The sequence below is a fragment of the Podarcis pityusensis genome (genome assembly GCF_964106645.2).
Source record: "Podarcis pityusensis genome assembly, chromosome: 1".
Taxonomy (NCBI): Eukaryota; Metazoa; Chordata; class Lepidosauria; order Squamata; family Lacertidae; genus Podarcis; species Podarcis pityusensis.
In genome coordinates, this window is record NC_138028.1 from 93,860,707 (window position 1) to 93,888,657 (window position 27,951).

Below are 27,951 nucleotides of genomic sequence, written 5' to 3' on the forward strand. Positions count from 1 at the left end.
AATCATATGAATGAGCCAAACTCATAGTTCACCATGTAACTACTACAGAGTCTTCAAAAAATGTAACTTAAGCAACTAAAACCAGCTAAGCTAATGGGCATCCTGGTTTGTTCAGAGTGCCTTATGATCCATTAGATATACACTCCAAGGAAGTTTCAAGCCTGTGATGAAAATACGAGGCTAGGGATGGATGGCTCAGGTCTGTTTCTTGTCTATGTCACTTTTACATGTGTCCGTTCAGAAATCCATTCCATCACATTTCCATATTAATCTGTGAATTTTAATGCATAATTAAATATGTTTTCCTTAAAGTACTTATTTCTAAACATATTGTCTCTCAAAATGTGCATTTTAAAATGCATTTTGGTGAATTTTGAGGCAAGAACTGTGTCAGAGAAATGTGAAGTTCAGTTGATAACTGGGTTCCAATCCACATATTAATCCAGAGTTACAGATCAGCTCAGTTCTTGTCAGATTTCATAAAGATCGAATTGCTTAAGCATCCCCCTGAGCCTCCCAGCACCATGGGCAATAAAAGTGGGGTTTGTTCACAGAGGAATGTGCTCTGTGCTGATTCCAAGGACCAGTTTAGCAGCCAATTCCAGATACTATCAAAGTACTAAAAAACCCCTCTAGGCATAAAGATAGGTCAGGAAGTAGTTTGGTTTGCAGCTCCCCAGGGAGTTATACTGGCTTCATAGTTTGAGAGCCATTTTGTTCCTTCGTAGTTCTTCAGCTTTTGGGGACGGCTAAGGATGATGGGAAGTAATATATGCAGAGAGACAAGATCTTAAGTGTCTTTGCTGTAGAAATGGTAAGAAAATATTGATCTTAATGAGACCTAGTCATTGTTATGAATAAAGGTCTAATCAATCTTCTGCTACATTCCTTCTCACCCAACTACAGAGTGATCTTTTGCGTAAGACCTTTCATAGGAAGATCCACAGAAAATAGTGAAGGAGAGGGAGCAGTCAGTAAACACATCCTTATGCAGTTGGGTACATGGATCAGGAATCCAGAAGCAGCTGAGTGGGATGCTGAGCAAACAGTACCTGCCCTAAACTATTGTGAACATCAAACAGCATAGACATAGGCCAGAAAGAAAGAAAGAAAGAAAGAAAGAAAGAAAGAAAGAAAGAAAGAAAGAAAAGGGTTGCCAAGATTTGGTAAAAAGAGTAACAAGGAAGCAGTGAATCTTAGAATCATAGAACTGTATAGTTGGAAGACACCCCAGGGTCATCTAGTCCAACCCCTTGCAATGCAAGAATCTCAGCTAGATCATACATGACGGATGTAGGCTATGGATTCTTTTCAATACAGCTCCTTGCTGGGGGTGCCAATACAACTCCTTGCCAAGGATGTAAGGGACCCTAGGTAGGTCTCTGCCAAAAGGCAGACCTTTCTTGAATGGCACAGCCATTAACTTTATCATTAGCCAGCTGTGTGGACTACACCAGGGGTGTCTAACCTGTGGTCCTCCAGAGGTTGTTGGACTACAGCTCCCATTAGCCCTAGCCAGCTTGGCCAGTAGTTGGGAGCTGCAGTCCAACAACTGAAGGGCTTCAAGTTAGTCCCTGTAGGCTACACACGGACTGGTAAGAGAATAATGAAGGCTGAAGTACATCACGCTTCAGCACTGCAGACATCAACAGTGCTTACCATTAGAGCTGGAGATATGTACCCCCCAAATCAATATATACCATATTTACTGTTGCAAGCATCTATCTGAGAGTAATTATGGTGTAAAATATCTTATCTCGTTGTAAGGGCTTAGATTGACTTTTCCTTTTCCTTTCATCGCTTCAGTTCTATTATTTATGGAAAGTTTATATTTAATGTTATTTTTGTTTTAACCATACGACATAACAAGGCAGAACAGAAATATAGATAGAACACTGGCCGCCACTTTGTATCCATGCCTTTGTATCTTAGCCTTCCTGTTGTTGTTTTTTAAAAAGATCTCTCTTCCTTTGCAGCCAAAAACTCTGCACATTTGTTCAAAATTTAAAGAGGAAGAGGCGAGGGGACACAGAGGGACCCTTGCCTCCTTATAGATGTACCATTGAACAATATAGAGGGGGAGACCCTCAGCATTACCTCCTCACCAGTCAGATACAGTGTTTTAGGTGTTGCATAAATTACATTTATAAAATGTGTTTCTGAATTTTGCCTTTTCCAGCACTCCCTTGCTGTTTTCTCTCCTTCATCTAATTCTTAGATGGCAAACTCTTATACCAAGTGCCTGCTTTACTTAATTCTGTAATGCACCATTTACACTGATGGCACTCTTTAGCTAACAGTGATAATAATAATCATTGTTTTCCCTCCCGTGGGGAGTAGTAGATGTCTCATGGGCTCCATCATTTTAAAAACTAGTGATCCTGCAATAAAGTATCCTTTCCCAGGAAAGAGATGAGAGATTCTTGGAGGCAGATTTAACATATAGTAATCAGAATCAGATGGTAACAGCATCTAACCACAATGGGAAGGCTAGTCCAGGCATATGTTTAAGCAAGGATACCTCTGTTTTGTGCTTTGTTGTCCCATGTCTGAGCACTAGCCAGGATGTGAAACCTACTTGGTTTTAACAGTGGGAAAAACACTGAGCCCTCCCACTCTTTTGACTGAGAGCCGAACCACACGTGATATTGAAAACCCAGTGATAGTATCTTATACCTTAAGAAAGAAAAGGGGGGAAATGCATGCATATGAGGAGTTGCATATCCAGTCAGGATCACACCACAGAATAAGGAAGATTTCCTCCTGATTAAGTGACCCACAGATTTGCATCAGAGGAAACATAGAAGTACCTGTGAGAGTCCCATTTGCTTTGCCCTACAGGTATGTGGCTGAATCACATCCGAAGCAACAAATTGGAAGCATCCATAATGGAAACTATTAATTGAACTATGTTTCTCATTACAAGAGCCAATGTTATTTGAAATATCACTGTGCCTTGTTGTAGGTGACTCACTTTTCCTCTTTTCTGTTTCAATTTTCTCCCCTTACAGCTGTCTGGAGGATGTGAACTAACTGTGGTACTACAAGACTTTATAGCCAGCCATAGTAGTGAGCTGAGTATCCAGGTGGGACAAACGGTGGAGTTACTGGAAAGGCCAAGTGAAAGGCCCGGCTGGTGTTTGGTACGGACAACAGAGCGGAGTCCCCCTCAGGAAGGCCTGGTCCCCAGCAGTGCTCTCTGTATCTCACATTCCCGGAGCAGTGTGGAGATGGACTGTTTCTTCCCTTCAGGAAAAGGTAGGCAGAAATTGAACAGGGCTGATATTCCCTCCACAGTTATTTCACTAGCTAAAATGAAGGGAGGATAAAAGTACAGATATTCATAATTTGAGCTGCCAGCCTGCTGTGGAAGTGTGCTGTCTGCACTTTTGATGTGCATACTTATCTTTTCACCTGCATCAGCCAGGAGAGGGTGGGGGAAGGAAGGGACCTGTTTTTCCTGCTTGAGTGAAAACCCAATTACATACTGTTTAGCCAGACATTGTATCTGCTATAAAACAATTCCTTCTGTATGAGTGCAGGACTCTGCATAATGCTGATTGGATGGCTTTTGAGTCATTCAGAAAATCACCTTCTCCCAGTATATAGGGTTTTCAAGGGTGCTTTAAAAAATAAATTGGGGAAATATTTAAAAATAAAGCACCAAACTTCTGTTTTGGAAACTTTTGATCAGGTGATCCAAAAAGCAATACCTAAAGCACCTGAGTTCTATCACATTATAGCAGTTAGCTGGGAAGGATAGTTTTGTTAAGCAATTCACCTTAGCATCATTTCTTCTAAGAAAGCCCTTGAGCTTTTGCCTGAGCTGGACAATCACAAATATAGTCTAGGTGGAGAATGCCTAGTTGGATTTCGTTCGCTGCTGTCATATATTGTTTGTTTTTATGTTTTTATGTTATATTGTTTTAAATGTTATAATTCACTTCATGTGTTCATGGACAGAAAAGTGGAGTAAGAAAAACCCAATAAAGGTCAAGCCAGTAACACACTTAAACCTCACGGAAGAGGGTAACAGAGACAAACAGCTATTATTCTGGAGCCAGGTGTCAACAGAGAAGCAAAGGCAGTGAAAAGAAGTAGTGAAAAGAACTGACATTCCTTAATCTTACTGAACAGGCAAACAGAAGAATGTAGGCAAATTTCACTGTCTGCATTTTTCTGAAGATATTGATTAAGTACGGTAAATAGAAATTTATCTAAAAACTAGACAAAGGGACAGAAGAAGGCATTCAGCATTCTGAGATTTGTTCCATAAAAGAGAGGAATCTTAGGCTCAATGCACACCATGCACCCCCCCCCAAAAAAAGAATACCAGGAACTGTAGTTTTTAAAAGGGTGTTGGAAATGGTAGCTCTGTAAAGAGTAAACTACAGTTCCCAGGGTTCTTGGTGGCATGTGTATGCTTTTCATGTGCTTTAAATGCATGGTGGGTATGTAGCCACTGCTTGCGATGTATGCACTTATTCCACTTTTACTTCTGGTAAACAGATTGCACAGGTTGTTGTATCGCTTAAAAATCTGCTTCACAGGTCCAAAATCTGATCCACAGGCCCAATGGTGAGCTTGTGCGATTGGTTTGGTGCAGGGATACCAAACAAGGATGTCAAAAATGCCAAAGTGATCAATTCTAGTGCTTTATTAAAAGAAGGTGTAAATTTACAACACAGCCTGCAGAGCCTTGCTGCCTTTTTAGACTTGGGACAGACACAGAAACAGCAAGCATTCTAGATTTGAAAGCTAGGAGCTGAATGGCACCTTAAACCTAGGTTATGGGTACAACAATAGAATATCTACGCCCACTTTTTTATAAGAAGAATACAGAGCTGAAAATGAATGAACTGAAGCTAAAATATTACATTCGTTTTTCACTTGGTCTAGTCTTTCACCTGCCCACCCCCCTAATATTCTTAAGCGGGTCTCTTCTCCAATCTTCAGGGAGTAGCTGGAAGTGGGGAGGCAGAAAAAGGTCCTCCTTTCCTTCCACTCTGCAGTTCTGAAATCTTAGGGGCAATACTGTTCTCAGAGTTCTGAAACCGCTCACACTGATGAAATTCCCTGTCGCAAAATGCACCTAGCCCTAGAACAATGAGAGTTTCGAACGCTGCCTGCCAATGAAGGCATAGGTGGCAAGCCTCCAAGTCTTAGATTGCGCCCCTGCCTAGGCCAATAACCAAGCATCCTAAAGCCTACAGAGAAGCATAGCATCAAAGCAAGCCAGTTAGCATATATCAAAGCAAGCCCATAAACATAGGTGAGCTCATTCTTGCAGCAACTGCTAATTAGTCCCAGTGTTATCTTGACTACCAATATGGCATTTACAGTCTTTCTGGAATGTTTTCACCATTTAGTTCTACACAGTGAAAGAAAAGGAAACTGCATCTACAAAAAGCAGAGCCTTTTTCAACTGTTAAAAGCATTTTTCAACTCCTAAAAACTATTGCTGTGATCTAACCCACACCACCCTCTTGCTGTGGCAAATGAGTGTGCTGTTACTCTTTCCTCTCACAAGAGGGCTCTCCTGATTTATAGTTTCTTTCTAGTTACTTTCTAGTTACTCAGTTATTTATAGTATTTATAGAAACTTTATATTTATAGTAACTTTCTAGTTACTCAGTTATTGATAACTCATTCTAAAAAGATAAGTTAAATTATAATATAAGAATCAGGGTCAATACATCGAGAAAATATGCATGGACCTAATAACTAATTCTCACTGATGTGAGTCAGCTGTGTCTGGCTAACCCACTCCATATTCAATTCTCCCTAATACAAAAATAAAAATCCATGCATATGAAAAACTAGCATGTCAAGGGAGATGCTACCCAAGCATTCCACCCAATACAACAGGGATTTGACCCCCTCTCCCTGTCATGGAGAAGCATCACCTGGTGGCTCAAGTGGTATAGCTCAAAGACAGCTTTACCTACTCAGTGAAAACTAGGCCTAAGAGCAGCAGTTTCCAAAGGTGAATGTTATGTATGTCTGACAGCAGTGTCCATGCTGCCCCTTGGGACAACAGAGGAAGCTGCCCCTTAATATGAAGAGGGCTCAGAATAGAGACAATGCTACAATAATAGATTTTCCAGTTGACCTTGGGTTAACCTAGATTAGTTTTGAGTGTACTTATAGCAGGTTAGATAAATGGATGGATCCAGAAGAAAAATCCTTTCCCAAATCATGAATATGGAAAGGTGTTTAAATTTGTTACGTGAACTGAGTTTGCATTGTGCATGTGGTACAAGTGTCCCAGTGCCCATAGATGATCTGCAAAAGCCTGATGGGGCAATCTTGTAAGTTATTATTGGGCTTGCACTTGCTGCTGCCTCATTTGACTGGTGTTGTTCCACTTTTCCTCCTCCCCGTTCCACCTTTACTACTATGATACTGGTGTTCCAGCCTTTTGAAAATATATCTGTAAAGTAAACTCAGCAGTCAATATTGAAGGCAGAAAGGGGGAAGTGGTGTCCTTCCAGAAGTTGCTTGACTACAGATTCTATCATCATGGTGAGAGTTGGAGTCCAAAAACACTGGGAAATTCCCTATCCTGGATTTAATGTTGAAAATTCTGGAGGAATTTAAGAAAAAGGATTATGTGAAAGTAACTTCTTATACACCTTTAGTTTTTCCAGCAAGGGTTAGTGTTTTAAATAGAACAGGACTTATCTCTTTCAAATGAAGAATTGTCATTTCTTTCCCAGGGAAAGAAAATAACATCTATAATCTACTCAGACTGCAAATCTGTCTATACTACTCTCTTGAGCTTAACAGAGGGAACAGATTCTTTTATTCCTATAGTTTTCCCGCATTATGGAGATGTGAAGTATTAAATTACCATATGGTAAGCCTGCAACTTAGACCAGGGTTACATTTCAGGGATCACATCTAAAGCCAAAATCATGTATAGTCAAAACCCATTGGGGTGGGATTGCCAAAGTATTTTTTTCTGGAACCCTGCCCCTTCCTGCTCCTTACTTCTATTTTTTATTTTTTGCCATGCACGGAAAGCTGAATGCACACATGTTAAATGCAGGCAGGGCTTTTTTTCCAGCCTGAACTCCAGAACTCAGTTCTGGCACCTCTCAGATGGGCACCATTGTCATTATAAGAAAACAAGGGAGGTGTTAATGGTGAGTTCCAACACCTCTTTTTCTATAAAAATAGCACTGAATGCATGTAAATTGCAGGTTTACTGTATTCGAATTGGAAAGGAAGTGGCAGATGGCAGAGATGCCATGGATGGAAGGCAGGCTATCCATCCAGCCAAGTAAAACACACCTCTCTTTTTCACTCCTTTCATTTAAATAGTACTATATCTAGCATGAAATTGACATAGTACAAGGAAGTGGTTACATAAAATTGACATACCTATTTATGTTACCATTGCAATTATGAATTACGGTAACCTGCAGACTCTGGAGTAAAAAGAAAGAAAGAAAGTTATTTAAAATAAAATTTGTCATGTTGAAGGTGTTAGTAGCAGAACACTTTGTAGATTTTCTTAGCTTAAGTATCATGTGTTTACACTTTCTAAGAAGCTTGAGCCAAAGAATCTGGCTTTAAAGCTAATGAGCGAGCTCACTCATGGAGCAACATCCACTGTACAAGTGCTGAGCGGGAAACTCATTCTGCGAAAAACTGGCTTACAGTCACAAAAGGCCTTAGAAATGAGCCTGCAAAATGTTTAGTAGCCCAGAAAAATGTTTAGTAGCCAAATTGCCCTCATAGTCATTTGTGGCACAGCCTGAAAGATGCTAAGATACTGTTGCAATTCCTAAAATTTCCTGTTTGGTCCTCCAAGTGTGATTCTTACCATAGATGAGTATGTGCATGACTAAGTCGTCTTTTAATGATAAGAAAGTAGAGGAGGGCAACCTATGGGCAGTGGGAACATCCCTCTTTTGTAGCTCCTGTGCTAAAATCCAAAGTTAAGGCTGGAGACTTTTGTAAAAGAAAGTTGTGTGTCCCACCCTCTTTATATAAGATACTGTATGTCCAGCAGCTATGATGGGCCATAGGATCAGGCTGTTAGCCTCATTAAAACCAAAGGTGACCTGCCTTTCCTCTTGCCATACTTTATATGAAAGCATGTAACAGTTGAATGTGAGAAATTTGATGGATCTACTGTGCTAAAATGCCAGGACAGATTCCTCTTGGAAAGGCTCAACAACCAACATTTTCAGATCTTCTCTGTGTTGTAGCACCTGGCTTAATTTATTTATCTGAATCAAATAACTTAGTATAACCTATTTATCTAAAAATTATGAGATTTATATTCTTGACCTGCAGCTATATTCGGACTGGACATGTCATGCTCATGATGTCTCTTTGTTTCTGGTGCTTAATCATAGGTGGTTGTGTTTCTCCTAATTAAGTGAATTAAATTACCGTATTTTTTGCACCATAACACTCACTTTTTTCCGCCTAGAAAGTAAGGGGAAATGTCTGTGCGTGTTATGGAGCGAATGCACACGGGTGGTGGTGGGGATCTGCTGCAGTCGTGAGCAGAGGATCCATGGTTCCCCTTCCTTCCCTCCTCCGTGGTTACAAAGCATGGATCCACATGGATCCTCAGGATTTTTGCATTGGGCTACTCCAAACTCACTGTCAGATCACATGTCTGTGGCCACAGCATGAACCACAAAAATCATATATCCACTGTTTCGTTTAGAATATTTTTTTCTTGTTTTCCTCCTCTAAAAACTACGTGCGTGTTATGGTCTGGTGCGTGTTATAGAGCGAAAAATACGGTAACTCAATTATCTTCAGTTCCCTCTGGTCCAACAACTGGAGAGCAGGTTGCTTTGAATTTGTCATTAGCTTCAGTGGAATGTATTTTGCCACTTGTGCTTCTGATGACATTAGTCTTCCCCTCACTGCCTAAAGCAATATTATGAACAGAATATTAGGGAAATGAAAAGTGTATTAAAATGGTTGTATTGTGATAGGGCTAGATTTCTAGTGTAGACGGTTTGGAAGCTTTGTTGTCTATAACGTATATTTTAGATTGCAGTCACGTTGTTTCTGAGCACACAAGCTTATCTAGACTTATATTTGTTTACCAGAACTGGCAAACCAAATGTATCATTAAAGTCACTTGACTTTAATCGGTAGTAAGTTATCCCTGGAGAAGCACCACTGGCAATTCATCAGGCTCTTTATTTCCTCTATAAATTCTGTAATAAAACAGGAAAGACTATTTTAAGAAACAGAGTTGGTACCATTCTATTTTAAACTTAGAGTTTATTTAGAGAGGGACAGAAGGTGTCCTTTTATTTTCTGAAGAAGGAAGGGATAAAAAATTATCCACAGCTTAACTAGAATTCAAGTACCATGTGAGCCATGATGAGGTTTCATTTGATAATTTCATAATGTATTTTAGCAGTAGTCTTTAAATGACAAAGACTACAGCAGAAAGGAAACAACTGGTTTTATCCTGCCCAAAGGGCATCCCATGTCTTTCTTAAGTATAACTGTGAACTGTCGACTGGATAAAAGTCATTTGCACTGTTAGCTTGTGGGCTGGGGGCCTTATGCCTTTTGTATTTTAAAAAATATTTGCTTACAATGTGGCTAGGCAAAGCACAGTACCAATTAGACCTACCCACCCACCATCTGAATTTATCCAGGGCACATTCAGTAAGGGTAGGGAAAGAGGTGAGTGGGGATGGGTGGGTGACTGAGACAGAGAGAACTCATGCTAGATGTTGGGCAATACTTGTTGTAGTTTAATTATGTAAATAAGCAGTTCTAACCGAAAGATTTCAGGTGGGACAGTGGGTCACATACAGCAGGAAACCTATGGCCCTCTGGATGTTGCTGGATTGTAACTCCCACTTTTACTGGCCATTCTGGTTGAGACTAGAGGAAGCTGAAATCCAACAACATCTGGAAAGCCACAGGTTCCTTGCCCCTGACATAGTGCACAGTGCACAGTGTCCAGTGTTTGCACTTCAAAGCTCAGAGCAAGCCCTGGCAGCAAGAGCCAGGGTTTGTTTTTGTTTGTCTAAATTTGTATCTTTGCATATAAATTAGCATATGCAATTTTTATGCAGTTTAATAATATGGGGCTGTAATCTACCAATGCACCTGGTAAAAAGTACTATATATTGTGCATCAGAAAGTCCAGGACTGATGGGCTGCTAGGTTATTATTGGGTCCTTAGTCACATTAATATCAAGAGTTAAAAGCCCAAAGTCAAAAACTTTGTAATACTGATATTATTAATATGTGAGTGTCAACTTCTCTGTAGATTACAGTGGCAGCCACTAAGCTTAAACTAGCAGTTACCATTTTCCATAAGAAGAAACATATGTTCTTTTTGATATGGAATGCAGGTGTACAAGATTCTCAAACTTCTGATCCAAGCCTACATTGGTGCTCTAAAAAACTGGTGTTTGTAGAGTATTTAGATGGAAGTAGTGTGACACAGGTCTCCTGGTCCTTTCATGGTTATATAGACAAGGGAGAGGAGAGTAACTTGTTGAAAATTTCCTCGTAATCATCCATTATTCCTTGCAGTATGTTTAATGTTGTGTCAGACAATGCTGGATTTTTCAATCCTCATTTACAGTCAACCCGTATCCCAACATTGTAGTCATAATTACCGTATTTTTTGCCCCATCGGACGCACCGCCCCATAGGAGGCACCTAGTTTTTTGGGGGGGGAAATAAAGGGAAAAAAATTTATTTCCCCCCCAGGCGCGGGGGCTGGCGCGGGGGAAGCCTGAGCTTCCCCCGACCCCAGCCCCCAGAACAGGCTGCCGCCCCAAGCCTTGCGCACCCGGCAGGACCTCCCGCCGGGCACGCAAGACTTGCGGACATCTGCCCGAAGCAGGGGGCGGGCTCCGCAGCTGGCCCCCTGCATCGGGCTGCAGGCTGCCGCCCCAAGCCTTGCGCGCCCGGCGGGACCTCCCACCAGGCGCGCGAGGCTTGCGGATAGCTTCCTGAAGCCTGGAGAGCGAGAGGGGTCGGTGCACACCGACCCCTCTCGCTCTCCAGGCTTCAGCGAAAGCCTGCATTCGCCCCATAGGACGCACACACATTTCCCCTTCATTTTTGGAGGGGGAAAAGTGCGTCCTATAGGGCGAAAAATACGGTACCCGAATCCCCACTCTTACCTCTTGATACTTGTGTCATCACACAAGACTCAAAAATAACGCAGTGGTTTTCCCTGCCCTGAAGTACTACAGCAGCACGTCTGTTTCAAAATTAAAACAGCAGGTTTGGTTAGATTGCTCTTCCAGTAACTAGTTTATTTTCCAGAAACTGTGGGTTTGAAGTTTAATATAGCATGAACCTGCCTGCTTTAGGGTTTGCTTCTTCCTCCATAATTTGAGGAATCAAGTGATCATTGGAATGTTTCCGCAGGCCAAAAAAAATACATTTAGCTTTATTGAAAATGTTGCTTACTCTCAAAGAAACCATTTTGCCTCTCCTTTATGTTCCCTCTGGTATTCATGGCACCTGTATGCTTCCTCAAAAGCTGACAATGGTCCATTATGCCTCTCTTTTGCCTTAGCTGTGGAGAAACAAGGCTGGTGGGAAATTTGCATTTGGTTAGTTGAATAAATATTTTGCTAAGGCAGATATTTTATTGCAACTTTCCATTGGAAACCTCAGTATTTTCATCATCTTCTTTCAGTGGAACAGATGGCACGTTATTTTTCACAACCTGTCTTGCTCAGATGGAAGCAAGTCACAACTGATTTCAATACAGGCATGAGACAGAACCATAAAGGACAGCTTTGTTCTCTGATTATTGTTGGGATAGAAATGCCCTCTAGGTGGCTCAGAAGGACATCACGTTTTGTCAAAGAGCTGAAATAGCTCCTGAGAGATTCGGTTGTGAAGGGTTTGTGGAAAGGTGATGTGCTGTAAAGTCAAAAGAACACTCTAGCATTATCAGCTCTGTTCCCCCGTCAGAGCTTTAAAACCTATGAAAAGGCCAAATTCAAAATATTAAGCCACCCCCATCGCATAATCTCCATGCTATCAAAACTTTCACCTGCTCACTTTTGCCAATGCTACTTCTGTTAAAGACATAGGAGCCCTACCAGGGTGGGTGGGTGTGCATTGTGTGTATTTCTAAGTTCCAGTTATTGATAAGCAAATGTAAAGGATTTCCCATTGTTTACAAACACAAATCAATAATTGTCTGTTGCAGTAAGTGATGATTTAATCCTTCGTTTTTTCATTTTGTTGTGCTTCTGTGTTCCACCAATAAATCTCCAGCCTTCAAAACCAGCAAAGAAAACTATTGTACACATGGGTCATCTAGTCCAACCCTCTGCAATGCAGGAATCTTTTACTCAATGTGGGGCTTGAACCCATGACCCTGAGATTAAGAGTCTCATGCTCTACCAACTACTTGCATGTGCTGGGGACAACCTACAGGACACTTAAGGGGTGGGTGCTAACTAGACAGCAACTGCTCTGTTTATGGGACGGAAACTATGCTTTGCTCCCCAACTTGGAGTCCATCCATCCTGAGCTTCATTGCACACAGTTAAATCCTAATGCTTCAACTGTTCCAGGTTCAGTTTTAAAGAACTATGTAGCTGCTCTCCAGTCAGCACCTATCAGGGTGTTCCCTTACCACTTTATTGTTCAAATTTATGAGTAAGCAGTGAAAAAAAACCCTGTTTTTATTTTTACTATCAGCTTGGAAATGTCTCTATAAAATCCCAGATGCATCAGGCATGCATGTTAAATGTTATTGATTGGTGGCTTTCCATGTGCTGGGTACACTGGATAAGAAACGTCGCCTCCCATCCCCTGTTCCTGGGATTTTAACAACAGGCTGAGAGGCTCAATTAAGCAGGTGGAACTTCTCTCATCACATTATTTCCATGGCAGTAAAAGCCTTCACCTGCCTAATTTCCCAGTAGTAGGCTGCTGTTAAAGGCACAAGAGCAGGGCTGGTCAAAGAAGCTGCCAGCCCTAATATAATACCACTATTTATTAAGAACATTCCAAAGGAATTTATAGTTCAGAAGCATCACACCATACTAGACTAAGAAAAGCAAACAGCTCTCTGTGGTATTCTTCAAATAGATAAAATAGCTACCTTGAAGAACAAACAAGAAAGGGAGTGGCAAGGAGTCACAGGCTGAGTTTCCCTGCTAAAACATCAAGCCTGACATTGCTTAAAGATGTCACTCGCACACCCTTTTGGACTCTAGTACTGTACACAAACCACTGCTGAAAGTATTGAGTCATGAACCTACTTATTAGTGCCACTGAAGTCGATTCATTATTCCTGAGAACTGAATTATGACATATAACATCCTCAGTAGCAAACTATTGTTCTGAAATTGGAAGCAAGAACACTAGGGTTATATAAATACTGAAACACAACATCAGAAGCTTACTCAGACATGTGTATCTCACTTCAGAATGGTTACAGTACCCTTTTTTATTATTGGCAGCCCTTCTGCATTGACAGACAGAAATACAACAGGTGAAGTTTTCCTCAGCCTTGCATTTCATGCATGAACATTTTCACCTGCTGAATTTCTGGTTATTATGCAGCAATAACTAGGCATGTTGCTTCTTTTTCCTGATTAAAATTCTTGTTTTAGCAGCTGCACCATGGCATATTGAAATTTAGCAGATGCAGTTTTCCCTGTTATAGTCTATCTGTGCTGGTGAACTGTGTCAGTTGAATTACTTCCTATAAGGCAGCCACCTTATGTGACTGTAAACCAAATAAAAACCTATATTGGCTACACTTGCACACGTTTGTTTTAAAATAAGCCTTCTGTTTTATCTCTTGCAACATTCCCAAGTGATGCATTCTAACTCAATGTTTATCTTAATATATATGCTATAAGCAGCCTTGGGATAAAGTGGCTCCTGAAGGGAAGGACTGTGCTTTGGAGAGGAGTCAGCATGTGATTCACAAACAGCTGATACAACCAGGGCTGCCAAATTTCTCAGTGACCCTGCCATTCTGCCTTTAAAATAAGCAGGAATGGGGAACCTGTGGTCCAATAGGTCTTGTTGATTACAACTCCCATTATACCAGATAACTGGCCATTTTGGCTGATGGGTATTGGAGTCCAACAGCCCCATAAACTGTAGGAAAGGGGAAACTTCCTTCATCACTGCATCTGAAAGGTGGGGGAAAGCTTAACCTGTTGGATATCTCCTTCTTTGCTAATTGTTGAACCAGTCCCAGTAACGCCCCCCCCCCGCCCTCAAGTTTGATTGGCTGCAGCTTCAAGCCCTAAAAAGTTTCATTAAAAAAATAAAATGGCACACACAGCCAGTTTCTGGCTAGTTAGCAACTCTGCACAGGAGCTAGCTGAGAAAACAGGCAGCGCCAGAACCAAGTAGCTGCAAGTTGGTTACCCGCGGTTTCTCCGTCCACACCACCGACAAGCTGTAACCAGAATTCGCAATAACAGCTGATTGATCGACCGGGATCTTTCCCAAAAATAAAAGAGCCGTCACTAAGAAGAAGCGGGCAGGAAACCTGTGGATTTTCCCCACCCGCTTTCGCGGACGGGGAAAAAAAAAAGAAAGATCTATCTTTAGAGAGCTAATTGCAGTATACCACAGATGTGATGGTCGCAGACATGGGGGGTTTTGTTATTTAAAGTTGGCGCAATCGAAAGTGACATACTGCCTACTTCATTGTTTGCAACGTCTACCCCAAGGACAGGTTGTCATTTGTTTTCCGAGTAGACGGAAGAAGTCCTTGTGCAATGTTTTGGCTACAGAGGAAAGCGTCGCGATTCGTAGTAGGTGCGTTTCTCGCTCCCTCCCTCCCTCCTCCGCGCTCGTCCGCGTTGCATAATCGTGTTCCGAGCCAGTCTTGCAGGCAAATGTAGATAAGCACCAGCTGGGGGTTGGCCCTGCCCCTGTCTCCAGAGAGCTCCTCCCTCTGCTCGCCTCTTTTTCCGAAGGTAGTTTTCTTTCTTACTCTGCGGTGAGATACTTTTGGTGTGAGTGTGCTGGGCTCAGCTGGTGGATTCCGCGGAGCCTGGTTGCCATGAGTACCCCCGAGGCAGAATGAAGGGTGGGAGGCACGCTTATACCAGCACGCCTTGCCTGGGCTGGTTCCTCGCCAAGTGTTGCTGCTGTTTCCCAGCGTGCAGAGGTTGGTAGCCGGCTACTAAACTGTATGTGCTTCTCGTTTGAACTTTGGAGCTCTGGGAGGAAGAGGGTAGGCTGTTCAACTCCAAAACTAAATGTTTGCTACTCCTAACTCTGGGGATATTAAACTTGTAATGCGTAACCCTGGCTTTGCTATATGGCTGGGGTTTGAAGGGTGCTCAAGAGTTTTCCCTAAGGGGGCTAGGAAGAAGCTGTACTGTATATAGAAACTGCCATAAAAATAGCATGTTGATGTATACCACCCTTCCCAAGTGGTATATGTGTGTGGTTTCTAGTTGCTGCCGACTTGTCACTCAACTCTGTATCTCTGTTTGCACATATCCTCAGATGTCTTCTGCCAGGAGAGAGAGACTTCTTTCTAGGTTTCTGTCCAGCATATGCTGCTGGTTAAGGAAGTACAAACAGACTCCACAACTTTGAGAGCTATAATTCTTGTCTACATGCCTATGCACTCTATATGTTCATTTGACCTTAGGGCTGTAGCCCTCTGTGCATTTGGTGATGAGTAAACCCCATCAATTTCAGTGGAGTATGCTTCTGTGTAAAGATAGGATAGGCCCAGAAATACTGTTCGATACTAATAAACTAACAAACGTAATGATTGAATGAACCAGGGCTGTATTTTAGAACCAACTCGGAGATAAAAAGTGTGTGTGCTGGAGGGTGGAGCAGAGTTCATAGTTTTTCTGCAGACAACTTTGTGACCTTGCTTTGCCGATAAGAGCAAACTGTTGCTGAAGGAGTTGTGAGAAAGAACTACAGTATTTCTGAAAGCATTTATTCCCCTCTCACTGGGTTTTTTTTTTTTTTCAGATTGCAGATTCAAAATACTTTGGTAAATGCTGTGTATAAATAAACAAAATTTCAAACCTCTTTCTGCTGACAAAATGTAATAGGGGTGGGGGTTCTTCATTTTCTCTGTGTTCCGGGAAAAGACAATGGCTACTTCAGTGTGCATTTAAAACAATTCATCAGAAGTGGGTGGGATGACAAGGTGTTAACTACATTATGTAGTTTGTATAATTCCTGACTTGGTTTTCTATAGCAAGAAGGTATATAATCACTCTAATGGTCATAAGTGCTTGTTGTAAACAATGATAATTGGTATTTGTATTGTACTTAATAGGTTTGGCCTCTGTGAGAAAGGCCATTATTTTCTATTTTACAGATGAACAAATGAGATTGAAAAGGAGAGTGCATTTGCTCAGTCCAGCAGAAAAGCTTTTTGGACAAAAAGCTTCTGTGCACAGATTGCTTTCTGGATTCCAGGCATGCGGATGGAAAGGAGACAGTTTCTGGAACTGCCTGTGCAGTGTTCTTAGGGCTAGACAACTCCTATCACCTATTGGGGGAAAACTCAGTTCTCACCTCTGCATCTCAGCTGAAAAAGAGTACTCTTTTGCCAATGTGTGTGCATGGTTTTCCATGTGTGAGGATCTCTTGGTGGTTGCAAGCAGGTTCATAACAATGACCCTAAAATCAAGCCCATTTACCTATGCAAGATAAGGTGGATGTTTCACCTTGCCTGATGGTTATGGAAATCATTCTTGGGTTCCTTATCTCTTTTATAGAATCCCATTGAGTTGGTTCCTCCCCAGCATTATGTTTTCTCTACTTATAGGACCACTTCCCTAGGAGGCCTTAGGCACTGTTGCTTAGCCTTAACTGCCGCCCATCAGCAATTTGAGCCTATAAAACTAGCCTGTTCTACAGAACTGTACAGACAGTATATATTAATGCTTTGTTATTATTCACACTTGAGGAATTTTCTTCATGGGTCTCATGTATTTGCTAGGAAACTGCATAGCCACAAATTTTATAACCATCCATGGGTGCTTTTTTCACCCAACATATGCATGTAGTTTGAGATATATTTACAAAGGCAGAAATCTTATAAGAACTCCTTCAACAGACTTAATAAGTCATATGCAGTCTTTAATTTTCAAAGTCTGCTTCGCTTTATTTTTTAAGTACCTTGGATATTTGACTTTCTCACATAAAAAGATTGAGAAGTTAAACTTCAAAAATATGTGCCAGTTGCTTTGGTTTCATCTAAGTGCTCATATATATTCGTGCCCCAGGAATAATTTTGCTTCCTCTAGCTGTGATTAAAAGGTGGTGACTTTCCAGAAACTGACTTCTGTTCTGTCAGAATCTGGCTTCTGTTCTGTGGTCATACGGTTCTGCTATTTGCATTTCACCCCCAGTTGTAACAGGCAGTAACCATTCTGTTGCATTCTTTACAAGAAATGCTAAGCAACAAGATATGCCCTCTTTTGCCACCATAGCAATGCAAATTCAAAATCCAGTGTAAACTGTCATTGTTACAACAGTTGTACAGCATTGTTTTATAAAGTGTAGGTGGTGGTTGTGGACATGCAAAAAGGCTCAAATGGACAGAGTTCAGCATGGTGTCTTAGTTGTTGCTTTGTGGGTTCCTTTCAAAGATCTCAGTGAGTGAAGTTTTTTATTGTGAGAAATAAACTGGACCTTTTTGCATAGCTGCAGTTCAATATAACAGTAGGGAAATCTCTAGTGTTCTTGCTGGTTGTATTGGAACATTAGGTAGAGCATGAGACTGTTAATCTCGGTCATGGGTTCAAGCCCCATGGGTCAAAGTTTTCTGCATTGCATCGGGCTGGAATAGATGACCCTCATGGTTCCTTCCAACTCTACAATTATATGATTCTGTGATTCTAGGTTCTGGTTGTAATATTCCTTTGGGAGTTGGAGAAACACTTGCTGTGCAGAATATAGTAGTTTAACAAAGAATATCCGGTGGTGTGGATGACATAAATATGGGCTTAAAAAAATTCTCCACGTTCTTCTGCTCTTGCTCAGGAGGAGAAATGTCCCAAAGATAATGCCCCAATGTGGACCCTAGAAAATAGTTGGTCTGTATTCCTGACTTTTAAATTAGTCCATATAAATATTATTGGACTTTCCTTGGTAATCCAAGGTCTGGGTCATACGGTTCTCTCAAGTATCAAGTTTGGATCTTTACATCCAGAGGACCCATTATAGGGACAGGCACATAATTTTATGACATAAGGAGACCTGAAAACAAATGACAGAGAACACTTTCCCTGCTTTGGGTTGCTGTTGAACCTTTAAACCCAATAAATGTTACAATTATCACTTGCTTTTGAAAGACAGATCCCAGCTGTTGCTTTTTGGTTTGGTGACACTAGGTTGGTGCTCGCATTCTGGTTCCCAACCAGTAAGAAATGCACAAATTTTTCTCAGTAATGTGTATGCACTTACACAAAGAGAGGCACATATGCCCCATCTGCACTGTACATTTAAAGTAGTTTTATACCACTTTAAACAGTCATGGCTCTCCCCAAAGAATCCTGGGAAGTGTAGTTTGTTAAGGGTGCTGAGACTTGATAGTGCCACCCATTTTCCCCTCACAGAGCTGTGATTCCCTGAGTTCCCTGGGAAGAGGGATTACTTGTTAAACTACTCTGGGAACTGTAGCACTTTAAGGAGGATGGGGTCTCCTAAGAACTCTTAGCGTCCTTAACAAATTACACTTCTCAGAATTCTTTGGTGGAAGCCATGACTGTTTAAACTAAGCTTTAAATATAGTGCAGATGGGGCCACAGACATTTCAAAGGTACTCTTTGGTGAACATGCAAATGGAGTTAAAGTCATAGGTGCTCCCGTGTGCCTATCTCTAAAGAATTGTACAGTGGTACCTCGGGTTACAAACACTTCGGGTTACAAACTCCACTAACCTGGAAGTAGTACCTTGGGTTCATCATCATCATCATCATCAACTTTTATTGCTCTAGCCATAGGCCATGGCATCATTCAGAAAAATAACAAAAGGAAAAACAGCAATAACCATAAAAATCATCGGACACAACACATACAATATATAAACCACGGTCACGAGTATTAGATTGATTGTTGCATAAAATAGAGTAGCAGAAGATTCTCTAGTAAAATGTGCCAAATTAAATATCCGAATAGTATCTCGGGTTGAGAACTTTGCCCCAGAATGATAACGGAAATCACACGGCGGCGGCACAGCGGCAACAGGAGGCCCCATTAGTGAAAGCGCACCTCAGGTTAAGAATGGTTTCAAGTTAAGAACGAACCACCGGAACAAATTAAGTTTGTAACAGAGGAACCGCTGTATTTGAGACTTTTTAAAAGCCTGTGCAGTTTGCTTTCTGCATTACTCTCCCATGTCCTTGTACCTTGGAAATGTAAGTTGAGATAAGTAGAGCTGCGCTATGGCTTAAGTGTTTCCTGCTCTGTGCAAGGTCATTAGCAAGGAAAATCTAAATCGGACTAGAGAAAATGTGAAACCAATTTTTTCCAAGAGGGGAAACTTGGCTTTGGATTTCTGCTGAAGCTTGGGCTCATTGATACTTGACTTCCTACTTAGGCTACTAGTAACTTCCAAACAAAAAAAAATGAGCCCGCAAGATTCAGGCAAGGCTACTTGAATGTACGGGTTTCAAATATTAGAACAGTGCCTCACCAGAAATAGAAATGTATTCAGTCTGGAATGACTTATTGGTATGTACCTATTATGTGGAACACCATCTATTTTTGCTGTCCACACTCAGATAAATTCTCTGAGATCATACTTTATCCCTCTACCTCTCAATTCATTTCAGAGTCAAGCAGAAGATACTTATGGTGCAACCTGTGATGGGATCTTCTGACATCCTTGTTTTTCTTTGTTTAAGCTGATATGTGGGGCTCTCAAATTGACCAAAATAGCAATTTCTAAATTGCATTGAGATGAAATGGTTGCTGACTCCACCATTGAGTCAGATAGAGATACAGTGGTGCCCCGCAAGACGAATGCCTCGCAAGACGGAAAACCCGCTAGACGAAAGGGTTTTCCGTTTTCAATGCACTTCGCAGGACGAATTTCCCTATGGGCTTGCTTCGCATGACGAAAATGTCTTGCGAGTCTTGAGATTTTCTTTTTGCTCCCCCCCCCCCTTTTTCTAAGCCGCTAAGCCTTTAATAGCCTTTTAGCAGCTAATCCGCTAAGCCGCTAAGCCTTTAATAGCCGCTAAACCGCTAATAGCGCTAATCCGCTAAGCCGCTAATAGGGTTGCTTCGCAAGACGAAAAAACCGCTAGACGAAGATACTCGCGGAACGGATTAATTTCGTCTTGCGAGGCACCACTGTACAGATTTTTCTTTTACAACATCAAAACAAGAAGTGTTGAGTACAACTGAAAATTACAACAAAACTCTAGCTTTCTTTTAATGTAGAGACAGCACTTGTGGACGCATTGTATCATAAGGATATCTTTGGTTGTAACTTTGAACTTCTGACTTTACATTTGATAGACCTAGGTATCTTCATGTGAAGGTGACAGGAGTGAGGAGGAATGGGGAGCGTAATGTTCCCCCCCCCCCCCATAGCTAGTGCTTTCATGGTATCTGGAACGCAAACTGGTCATGTTTGTTTGTGTTTCCTATGTGGCAACAAAGGGTACAGGACTGTGATTCTGGACCTGGCTGTTTTCACCTTTTCTACATCAGGAGCAACCTATGAGAAACTGGTCAAAACCTACCCTTAATTGAAAATAACTATTTGTGGGTTACATGCATTGTTAGCCTTTGGAGTCTGTGAAATTAAAACAGTAAGAGAGGTGTTTTGTTTTTGCTTTTTTAGTACCTGTGTCCAACAGTGCTTAACCAAAGACTCTCATAGGAGGTTACAAAAAGAAAGCCATAGAAAGCATTCTTTTGAGCACTGGTTATATATATATATATATATATATATATATATATATATATATAATTATTATATTACACACACACACACACACACACACACACACAAAGAACTGAAGAATAAAAAATAAAAAAGTGAAAGAAAGGGAAGGAAAAAAGGAAAAGGAATAGATACCGGTATATTCCATAATTCTATTCTGTCCACTTCCCATCCATCTTTCCCTTGTTCCCTAAAGCTTCCCATTCCTACTGCATATTCTATTTTTTCTAACTATTTGAACATTCAAATTCTTCTCATTATGAACTTTTAACTGCTGAGCTTACTTTTTAGGTAGTCTACAAATCTTGTGGCTCAGGGGGGAAGGCTAGTTGTTATTGTTAGCTGATTGTTTTTGATAGTGGGTTAGTGTTGGTTGAAGAGTTTTGGTGCTTTGTTGTAGTTTTATATTTTTATCCTTTTCCTGTAAGGCACTTTGAAACTCCATCATCACTGATATCTACTTGTTGCAGGTTTACTTCTCTTCACAATGTCAGTGTCAAGGCAGCCATTCTTCACTGTAGCTCTCTGGGCAACCCACCTGTCTAAAGAAATCAACTGCTACCGTTTCTGTGTCTTCTCTTTAGTAGTTTTGCTGCCAAATTGGGCTCTGTACATCTTCTCCCTATCTGCTATCATTTAACTACCCTAACATGCAGTTCAACGCATAGATTATTTGTACTTCTAAAAAAACCTCCGCTAGCAGGATCTTTTGATTGTCAGAAAAATCCTGGTATAGTGACACTGTTTTAATATTTGATGCTTTTCCTTTAAGGCTATGTGCTGACCTTTGAACATATAACGTTGTCTTGATAAGAAATGAGAGAGAGAGACCTTGACTCTTGGGTCCACTGTGTATCTCTAAGAGTCATTCTGCTTTTAGACTTGCTTTATAAAGCATGTATCTTTTTATTATTATTTTAATAAACCTTATAAAGGTAAAGGTACCCCTGCCCGTACGGGCCAGTCGTGTCCGACTCTGGGGTTGCGCGCCCATCTCGCTTAAGAGGCCGGGGGCCAGCGCTGTCCGAAGACACTTCCGGGTCACATGGCCAGCGTGACAAGCTGCATCTGGCGAGCCAGCGCGGCACATGGAAACACCGTTTACCTTCCCGCTAGTAAGCGGTCCCTATTTATCTACTTGCACCCGGGGGTGCTAGGGGTGCTAGGTTGGCAGGCGCTGGGACCGAGCAACGGGAGCGCATCCCGCCGCGGGGATTCGAACCGCCGACCTGACAATCGGCAAGTCCTAGGCGCTGAGGTTTTACCCACAGCGCCACCCGCGTCCCAATAAACCTTATAGATTATAATAATACAACAGCTCTGTGGTATTTTGAATAGGCATTACTTCATGTGTAAATGATGTCTATTAGTCCGCAGATAGACAAGCATTGTTCATCTTGTCATCACGTTTTTTTCTCTGTGTGTTCTGCCCACCCCCAAATTATACTGATTTGAATGTCTTTTTTAATCTTGCTATTGGGTATTAATACTTGAATTTTTTTTGTGTCAATAAAGCCTCTTTTAAGCTATCTAATTCTGAAGAAACTGTTTTTACACTGTTTTGTAAAACAGTGGTCACAAGAATGGAAGAACTGAAAAGAGAAATGTGGATAAATTATTATGGGGGAAATGGGGATAAGGAACTGGTGGCCGGAGCTCCTCTCTAGAAATCCAATGCTATATAAAATAATTAGCTGTTTGTTTCAGTGCATAAAGAAGCCGTAGAGGAAAGAGCAGGTATTTATTGATGTCAGCAGATTCATGACCATAAATACCTGCTCTTTCCTCCAAGGCGTTCAAGGTGGTACATATGCTTCTACATCATTATATTTTCATAGCAGTCCTTTAGGACAGCTCCCCTTTTCCAGGGGGCTGCGTTGCAGGAGGGGTTCCAGGACCTCCTGGCAGTGGGTAGAGGGATGCTGCCCACATCAGTGGGACGCCCAGCCGCGTCACGCCCCCCCAGCTGACCAATTGGGTTAGCTGGAGGCGTGGCCATCTGCCGTTTAAACAGCGGTGCAACTTCGGGGCAGCCTCCACTCATCTCCTTTCGTCGGATCTCCCAGCCCGCCCACCCTCTTTTCTTCCAGTGCATGACTATGGCCTTGCTATGACTAATGTTGGTTGCCTGGTTGTCGGGGCCAGGTAGGAATTTTTCCACTTGGCAAGTTGGCACCAGCCATTTAGTTTTCGCCTACCTAGTAGCAATCATCATAACTTTGTAAGGTTAGGCATAGGGTAAGCCTTGTCATGGGAGGGGTGGTTGTTGCCTCAGGCCTGCCCCTCCACGTTAAGGGTATCCCATTAAAGGGGTCCAGCGGTGTAGTTCCTGTCCAAAGCCTGGTGTGGGCTAGGGCCATGTCAGGACCCCATCAGTGACCCTGGGAGTGCTCTTAATTGATGTATATCATAGAGCTCCCCCTATCAGTGGTTGACCTTTTTAGACTTACTGCAGGAGTCAGGATATAGTCTTGCTTCACCCAATTGCCTAAGCCAAACCGCTCACATCTGTAACCAGTTGTGGCCTTATTTATCCCATTAACCCAACATATGCATAACTTAAATTAATTGCATATTCCTTTTGAGCATTCATTTCTACTGGCATACCCTTTCCCAGGTGAAGATAATTTGTGAGTAGTCCTAATATTACTATTTTATTTATGATAAAGTAAAAAACAACAACTGCCATGTCCCATTGAAATATTTTCACATACCCCTGGAGGTATGCATACTATACATTTGGAAACATTGCTCTAGGGCATCAGAAAATTTTGCAATGCAAACTGAAAAAAATCCTAAACCTGGCAAGTCTAGATTCCCCTTCACCTTTCCCTGGCATTTTCCTTTGCTCTTCAGGCATGTTGGGAAATGCATGATTTGCACAGTAGCAATTGCACCCTTCCTAAAAACTCTGTTGAAGTGAATGAACAATTTACTTAAATCAAATGATCATTTAAAGTGATCAGAAACTTAATATTTGTCATCATAGTAATATAATTTCCAAGCTCTAAATGTGGAAGCTGAGGTGGTAACATTTACTGAGTTGCCCAGTTCATGGCCAAGTTGAAAATTTGGACATAACATGCCAACTGGTTAAATGGCAATTGGTTCTTTGTAATATTTTCCTTTAATGTTTAGGACGGGTGTCCTGAGGGATTCATGCAGTTTATCAGAGGGTTTAAATTTAAGAAGAAAAGGGGGCAATGAACATGATTATTTGCAATGTGCTGCTCAGTGCAAAGTACAATACTGATAAGGTACCACAGTGCTGTGTTATTTAAACAAGCTATGAAAGCTCAAAAAGTTTGAGTAGGAGAAAGTTCTGAGCTATGTTGGCGACCAAAGCCTGTGGGAAAGTGTGTGAAATGCATTAGCAGCTTAAGATACCTAAGCAATAGACTTTTAGTGGCCAGTACAAAGGGAAAGTGAATTTAGTACAGGAAATCTAAGATTTGGATCTACAGTGGTACCTCGGGTTACATACGCTTCAGGTTACATATGCTTCAGGTTACAGACTCCGCTAACCCAGAAATAGTATCTCGGGTTAAGAACTTTGCTTCAGGATGAGAACAGAAATCATGCAGCGGCGGTGCAGCGGCAGCAGGAGGCCCCATTAGCTAAAGTGGTGCTTCAGGTTAAGAACAGTTTCAGGTTAAGAACAAATTAAGTTCTTAACCCGAGGTACCACTGTATCAGTAAATTGCAGAACCTTGCATAACGTGTTTGTCCCTAAACCACAGGGTCTGACACACGAGAGGAAAAACGTGGAGGGCATTGTATATAAGGAGAAACTTAGGGTTATAGATAGGGTACAGAATTCCTCCAAATTCTGAAGCTAAGGGCAGTCTGTATTATGCTGTTGAGCAGCTTTCAAGTGTCATTGGGCAGCCATGAAATGAACCAAGCTAAATATTTCTTTAAGTCCCTAGATTTTTGTCCCACTTGCTTTTTTGAGGTGTGGTTCTAAGGTGGTGAATGTAGACTGCAGATGGGGAAGCTTTTATGATTGAATGCTCATCCCTTTAAAAAAAAAAATCCTGTTCATAAACAAAAGACAAGGCGGGGAGAAATGTAGGCTAGAATGCTTTCCCTGAGATGCCAGTTTTCTAGGCCAGTGGAAGAACACTGAAATCATGTGAGACCCCACCTGTGCCCAGACACAGACCTATCATCTCAGTGAGAACTAGGTTTTAGCCTGTCCCGAATCACAGGTTTTCCAAATGGAATTGTGTGTGGTGTCTTTAATCAGAAGAGGCATAATAACTACCCTCCAAGAGATCTGGGATCAACACACAGCTTTAACTATAATAACATCTTAGTTTTGTTCTTCCTGGAAACTGTGCATGCGGTTTTCTAATTGATGCCCAGGGCTTCCCACAGCTGCCCAAGGCGAAGGCATGCCACATAATCTGTGCACTGCTCTCAGCAGTGGAGCACTGCAGGTGATTGTGGGAGAGAGGTGAGAGCAAATAATAAGCACTTCTAGCATAACCCTGCCAGGGTTGAAAGAACTGTAGTGATTCACTTACTTCAATAAATACACAAAATAACTTGTATAATTTGTTCTATTTCTGTAAATGCATCTCTTAAGCAACTGTTTCCATAGCAGCCCTGTAAAATGACCAAGATATGCCATTTAGAAACAACCCCCCTCTCTTTGTGATTAATTAATTAATTGGATTTATATCCCATGCTTCCTCCTGAAGGAGCCCAGGGCAGCAAACTCATCAGTGATACGATACAGTTAAAAATAAAATAAACACACATTTAAAAGCATGTAAAAACAATAAACTCGGTAAAACATCACATTTAAAAGCAGATGTAACCAAATCACATGTCTGTATAGGTTGCTGAAACAGGCAGAAACAGCATAATAAAGGTGCCTGCCTGGCATCAATAGGCAGGGAGTTCCAGAGCATAGGAACTGCCACTCGGAAGGAATGACTCCTCACAAGTGCAGAACAAACACTGTGTGTGCATGTTCCACAGACTGAAGTGATCAAGAAGGCACATGTGTGTTAAGTGATCCCTTAAGTCAGGCATCCCCAAACTCGGCCCTCCATATATTTTGGGACTACAGTTCCCATCATCCCTGACCACTGGTCCTGTTAGCTAGGGATGATGGGAGTTGTAGTCCCAAAACATCTGGAGGGCCACGTTTGGGGATGCCTGCCTTAAATAAACTGGTCCTAAGTCATTAAAGGTTTTATACACTAATGGTAACAGCATAAACTTTTATGACTGAATGCAACTTAGGTTACTGGCTAGCAGCCTACCTGTTCTTAAGCTTCAAAGGCCCACTTTTGAGAGGTGGGGGCTGCACACTGGCAGTTAGAATGAGGTTTGCCACTTGTTCCTTAAATTTGAAAGCAAAGTTCCCTATTCTGAAAATTGTTTGTGTGATGCAAAAACCTAATATATAGGTTATGAGCACAATATATTCTAATGAGGTGCTGTTAATAGTGTTCTGTCACACATAATATGTCGCTTTCTTGCAGTCTTGCTCACAACAGGCTTTATTTGGGACCTCTAGTTACAGCCATAGTTATGTCACATACAAGAAGCTATTGTGAATGAAATCTGTTGCTCAATGGTTTCTGAGAACTGATCTGTCAAATACCAGAGAGTAGCAATGCTAGGAGTGCCAGATGTGTGTGTCTGTGTGTTAAGGAAGTGGTCAAATACTGACAAGAAAATTAATATATTTCTGATTCAAATTCCTTCCTGCACCGGTATGATTTGCACCACAGTATTATCCTACGAGGAAATGTCAGGGAACTGAAGGCTTCACATTTTAGTTTTCCAGTTGAACCATAAAGCAGAGAATATAAATGTGTGTTCAAATTGGCTCTTTTGAAATTCTGCATGGCAAGGGAAAGATGGTGGAGATTAAGATAGTTGAACAAGTTCCTCAGGTTTCCTTGTGCTTCCTGAATGATAGCTATGAGGAAGCAACTGGAATTACTCAGATGCGTGGTCTGGTGAAACCCTGTCTCACCAACCAATAGTAGGCATTGTGATGCTTTCATAGGGGGGAAACCACATGCTACAGGTAGTTCTGCAGTCCTTTGGGGGGGTTTTCTTTTTGCAAAATGTAGTTCTTTCCTTTGTCAGGTGGGTGTAGTTACAGGATGTGTAGCACTAAGAATGGGTTGACATGGGAAAGAATAGCATGAAAAGTCTTTAAAAGAGGCATACTTTTATGTCAGCTGTAGAGAACCTCCAACCTTCTCTCTCCAGCCCGAAAGGACTCTTCCCTAGACCACTGGCCTTGCTCCGTGCCCTCCTTAAGTGTTTTTCTCTGGCTGAACTGTGATAAATGTCTCTTGTTTGTCTGGATAGGAAAGGGTGGGTGTATATGTGGAAATCACTGTGTAGAATGATAGTGTTAAATATTGTCATGGTATTATTATGGAGTGGAGCCAAGACTCCATCCTTTAGCTTGTTCTTGTGGTCACTGTCATTTTCCTTGTGATGATTTGTTTTGCCGTGTTCATCAATAAATAGTCTCTTGTTCTGGGTCTGCAAAAGTGAATAACCCTGCCTTATATTAAGTAAGAACGTAGCACTCTTCTCTTTTGCCTACTGTACAACAGTAGGTGTCCTGCCCATTTTCCCTGTCCACTTTTGTCCCTGACCCTGCCCAACATACATATGTGGCTCCTGTAGGGTTCCTTATGAGGGAATATGCCCCTCAGATTGAAAAAGCTTCCCCACACTTGCTTTATGGACTGTTTGCAGTAAGGCAAACTGATAAAATGTAGTTAATGTTAAAGGTCATTGATGTTAAACCAGGTGTAGGCATCCTTTTTATTATTTTGAGTGTCCTTGACTTTGAAAAGTGGTGCAAAGAAGCATGTAAAAATAAGGAAGGAAAAGAAGTCTTGTAAAGAACCAAAGTTTCACAAATAACTCCCAGCTGAGAAAACAATGGGTTACCAAAAAAACAACAACACACGAGATCAAATGAGATTCACCATTAGAAGTTGTGTTTATTTTATTTATAGAAGTATTGTTAAACTGCCAATTGATTCAGAAAATAATGTGGCAATTTA

The 27,951-nt window shown here is 41.5% G+C and overlaps 1 protein-coding gene across 22 annotated transcripts in view; it reads left to right on the forward strand.

The window, feature by feature from the left end:
• Window positions 1-27,951, forward strand: part of KALRN (kalirin RhoGEF kinase) — a 509,101-nt gene that overhangs the window by 415,318 nt on the left and 65,832 nt on the right. For 15 of the 22 annotated variants that reach the window (XM_081004646.1, XM_081004656.1, XM_081004642.1 and 12 more), the window contains one exon: window positions 3,012-3,258. In XM_081004646.1, coding sequence (XP_080860772.1) covers window positions 3,012-3,258 — 247 coding nt within the window. Of the gene's footprint in view, window positions 1-3,011; window positions 3,259-14,937; window positions 15,125-27,951 lie in introns of those variants that run through there. The other 7 variants (XM_081004647.1, XM_081004648.1, XM_081004649.1 and 4 more) reach the window with 3 other exon arrangements.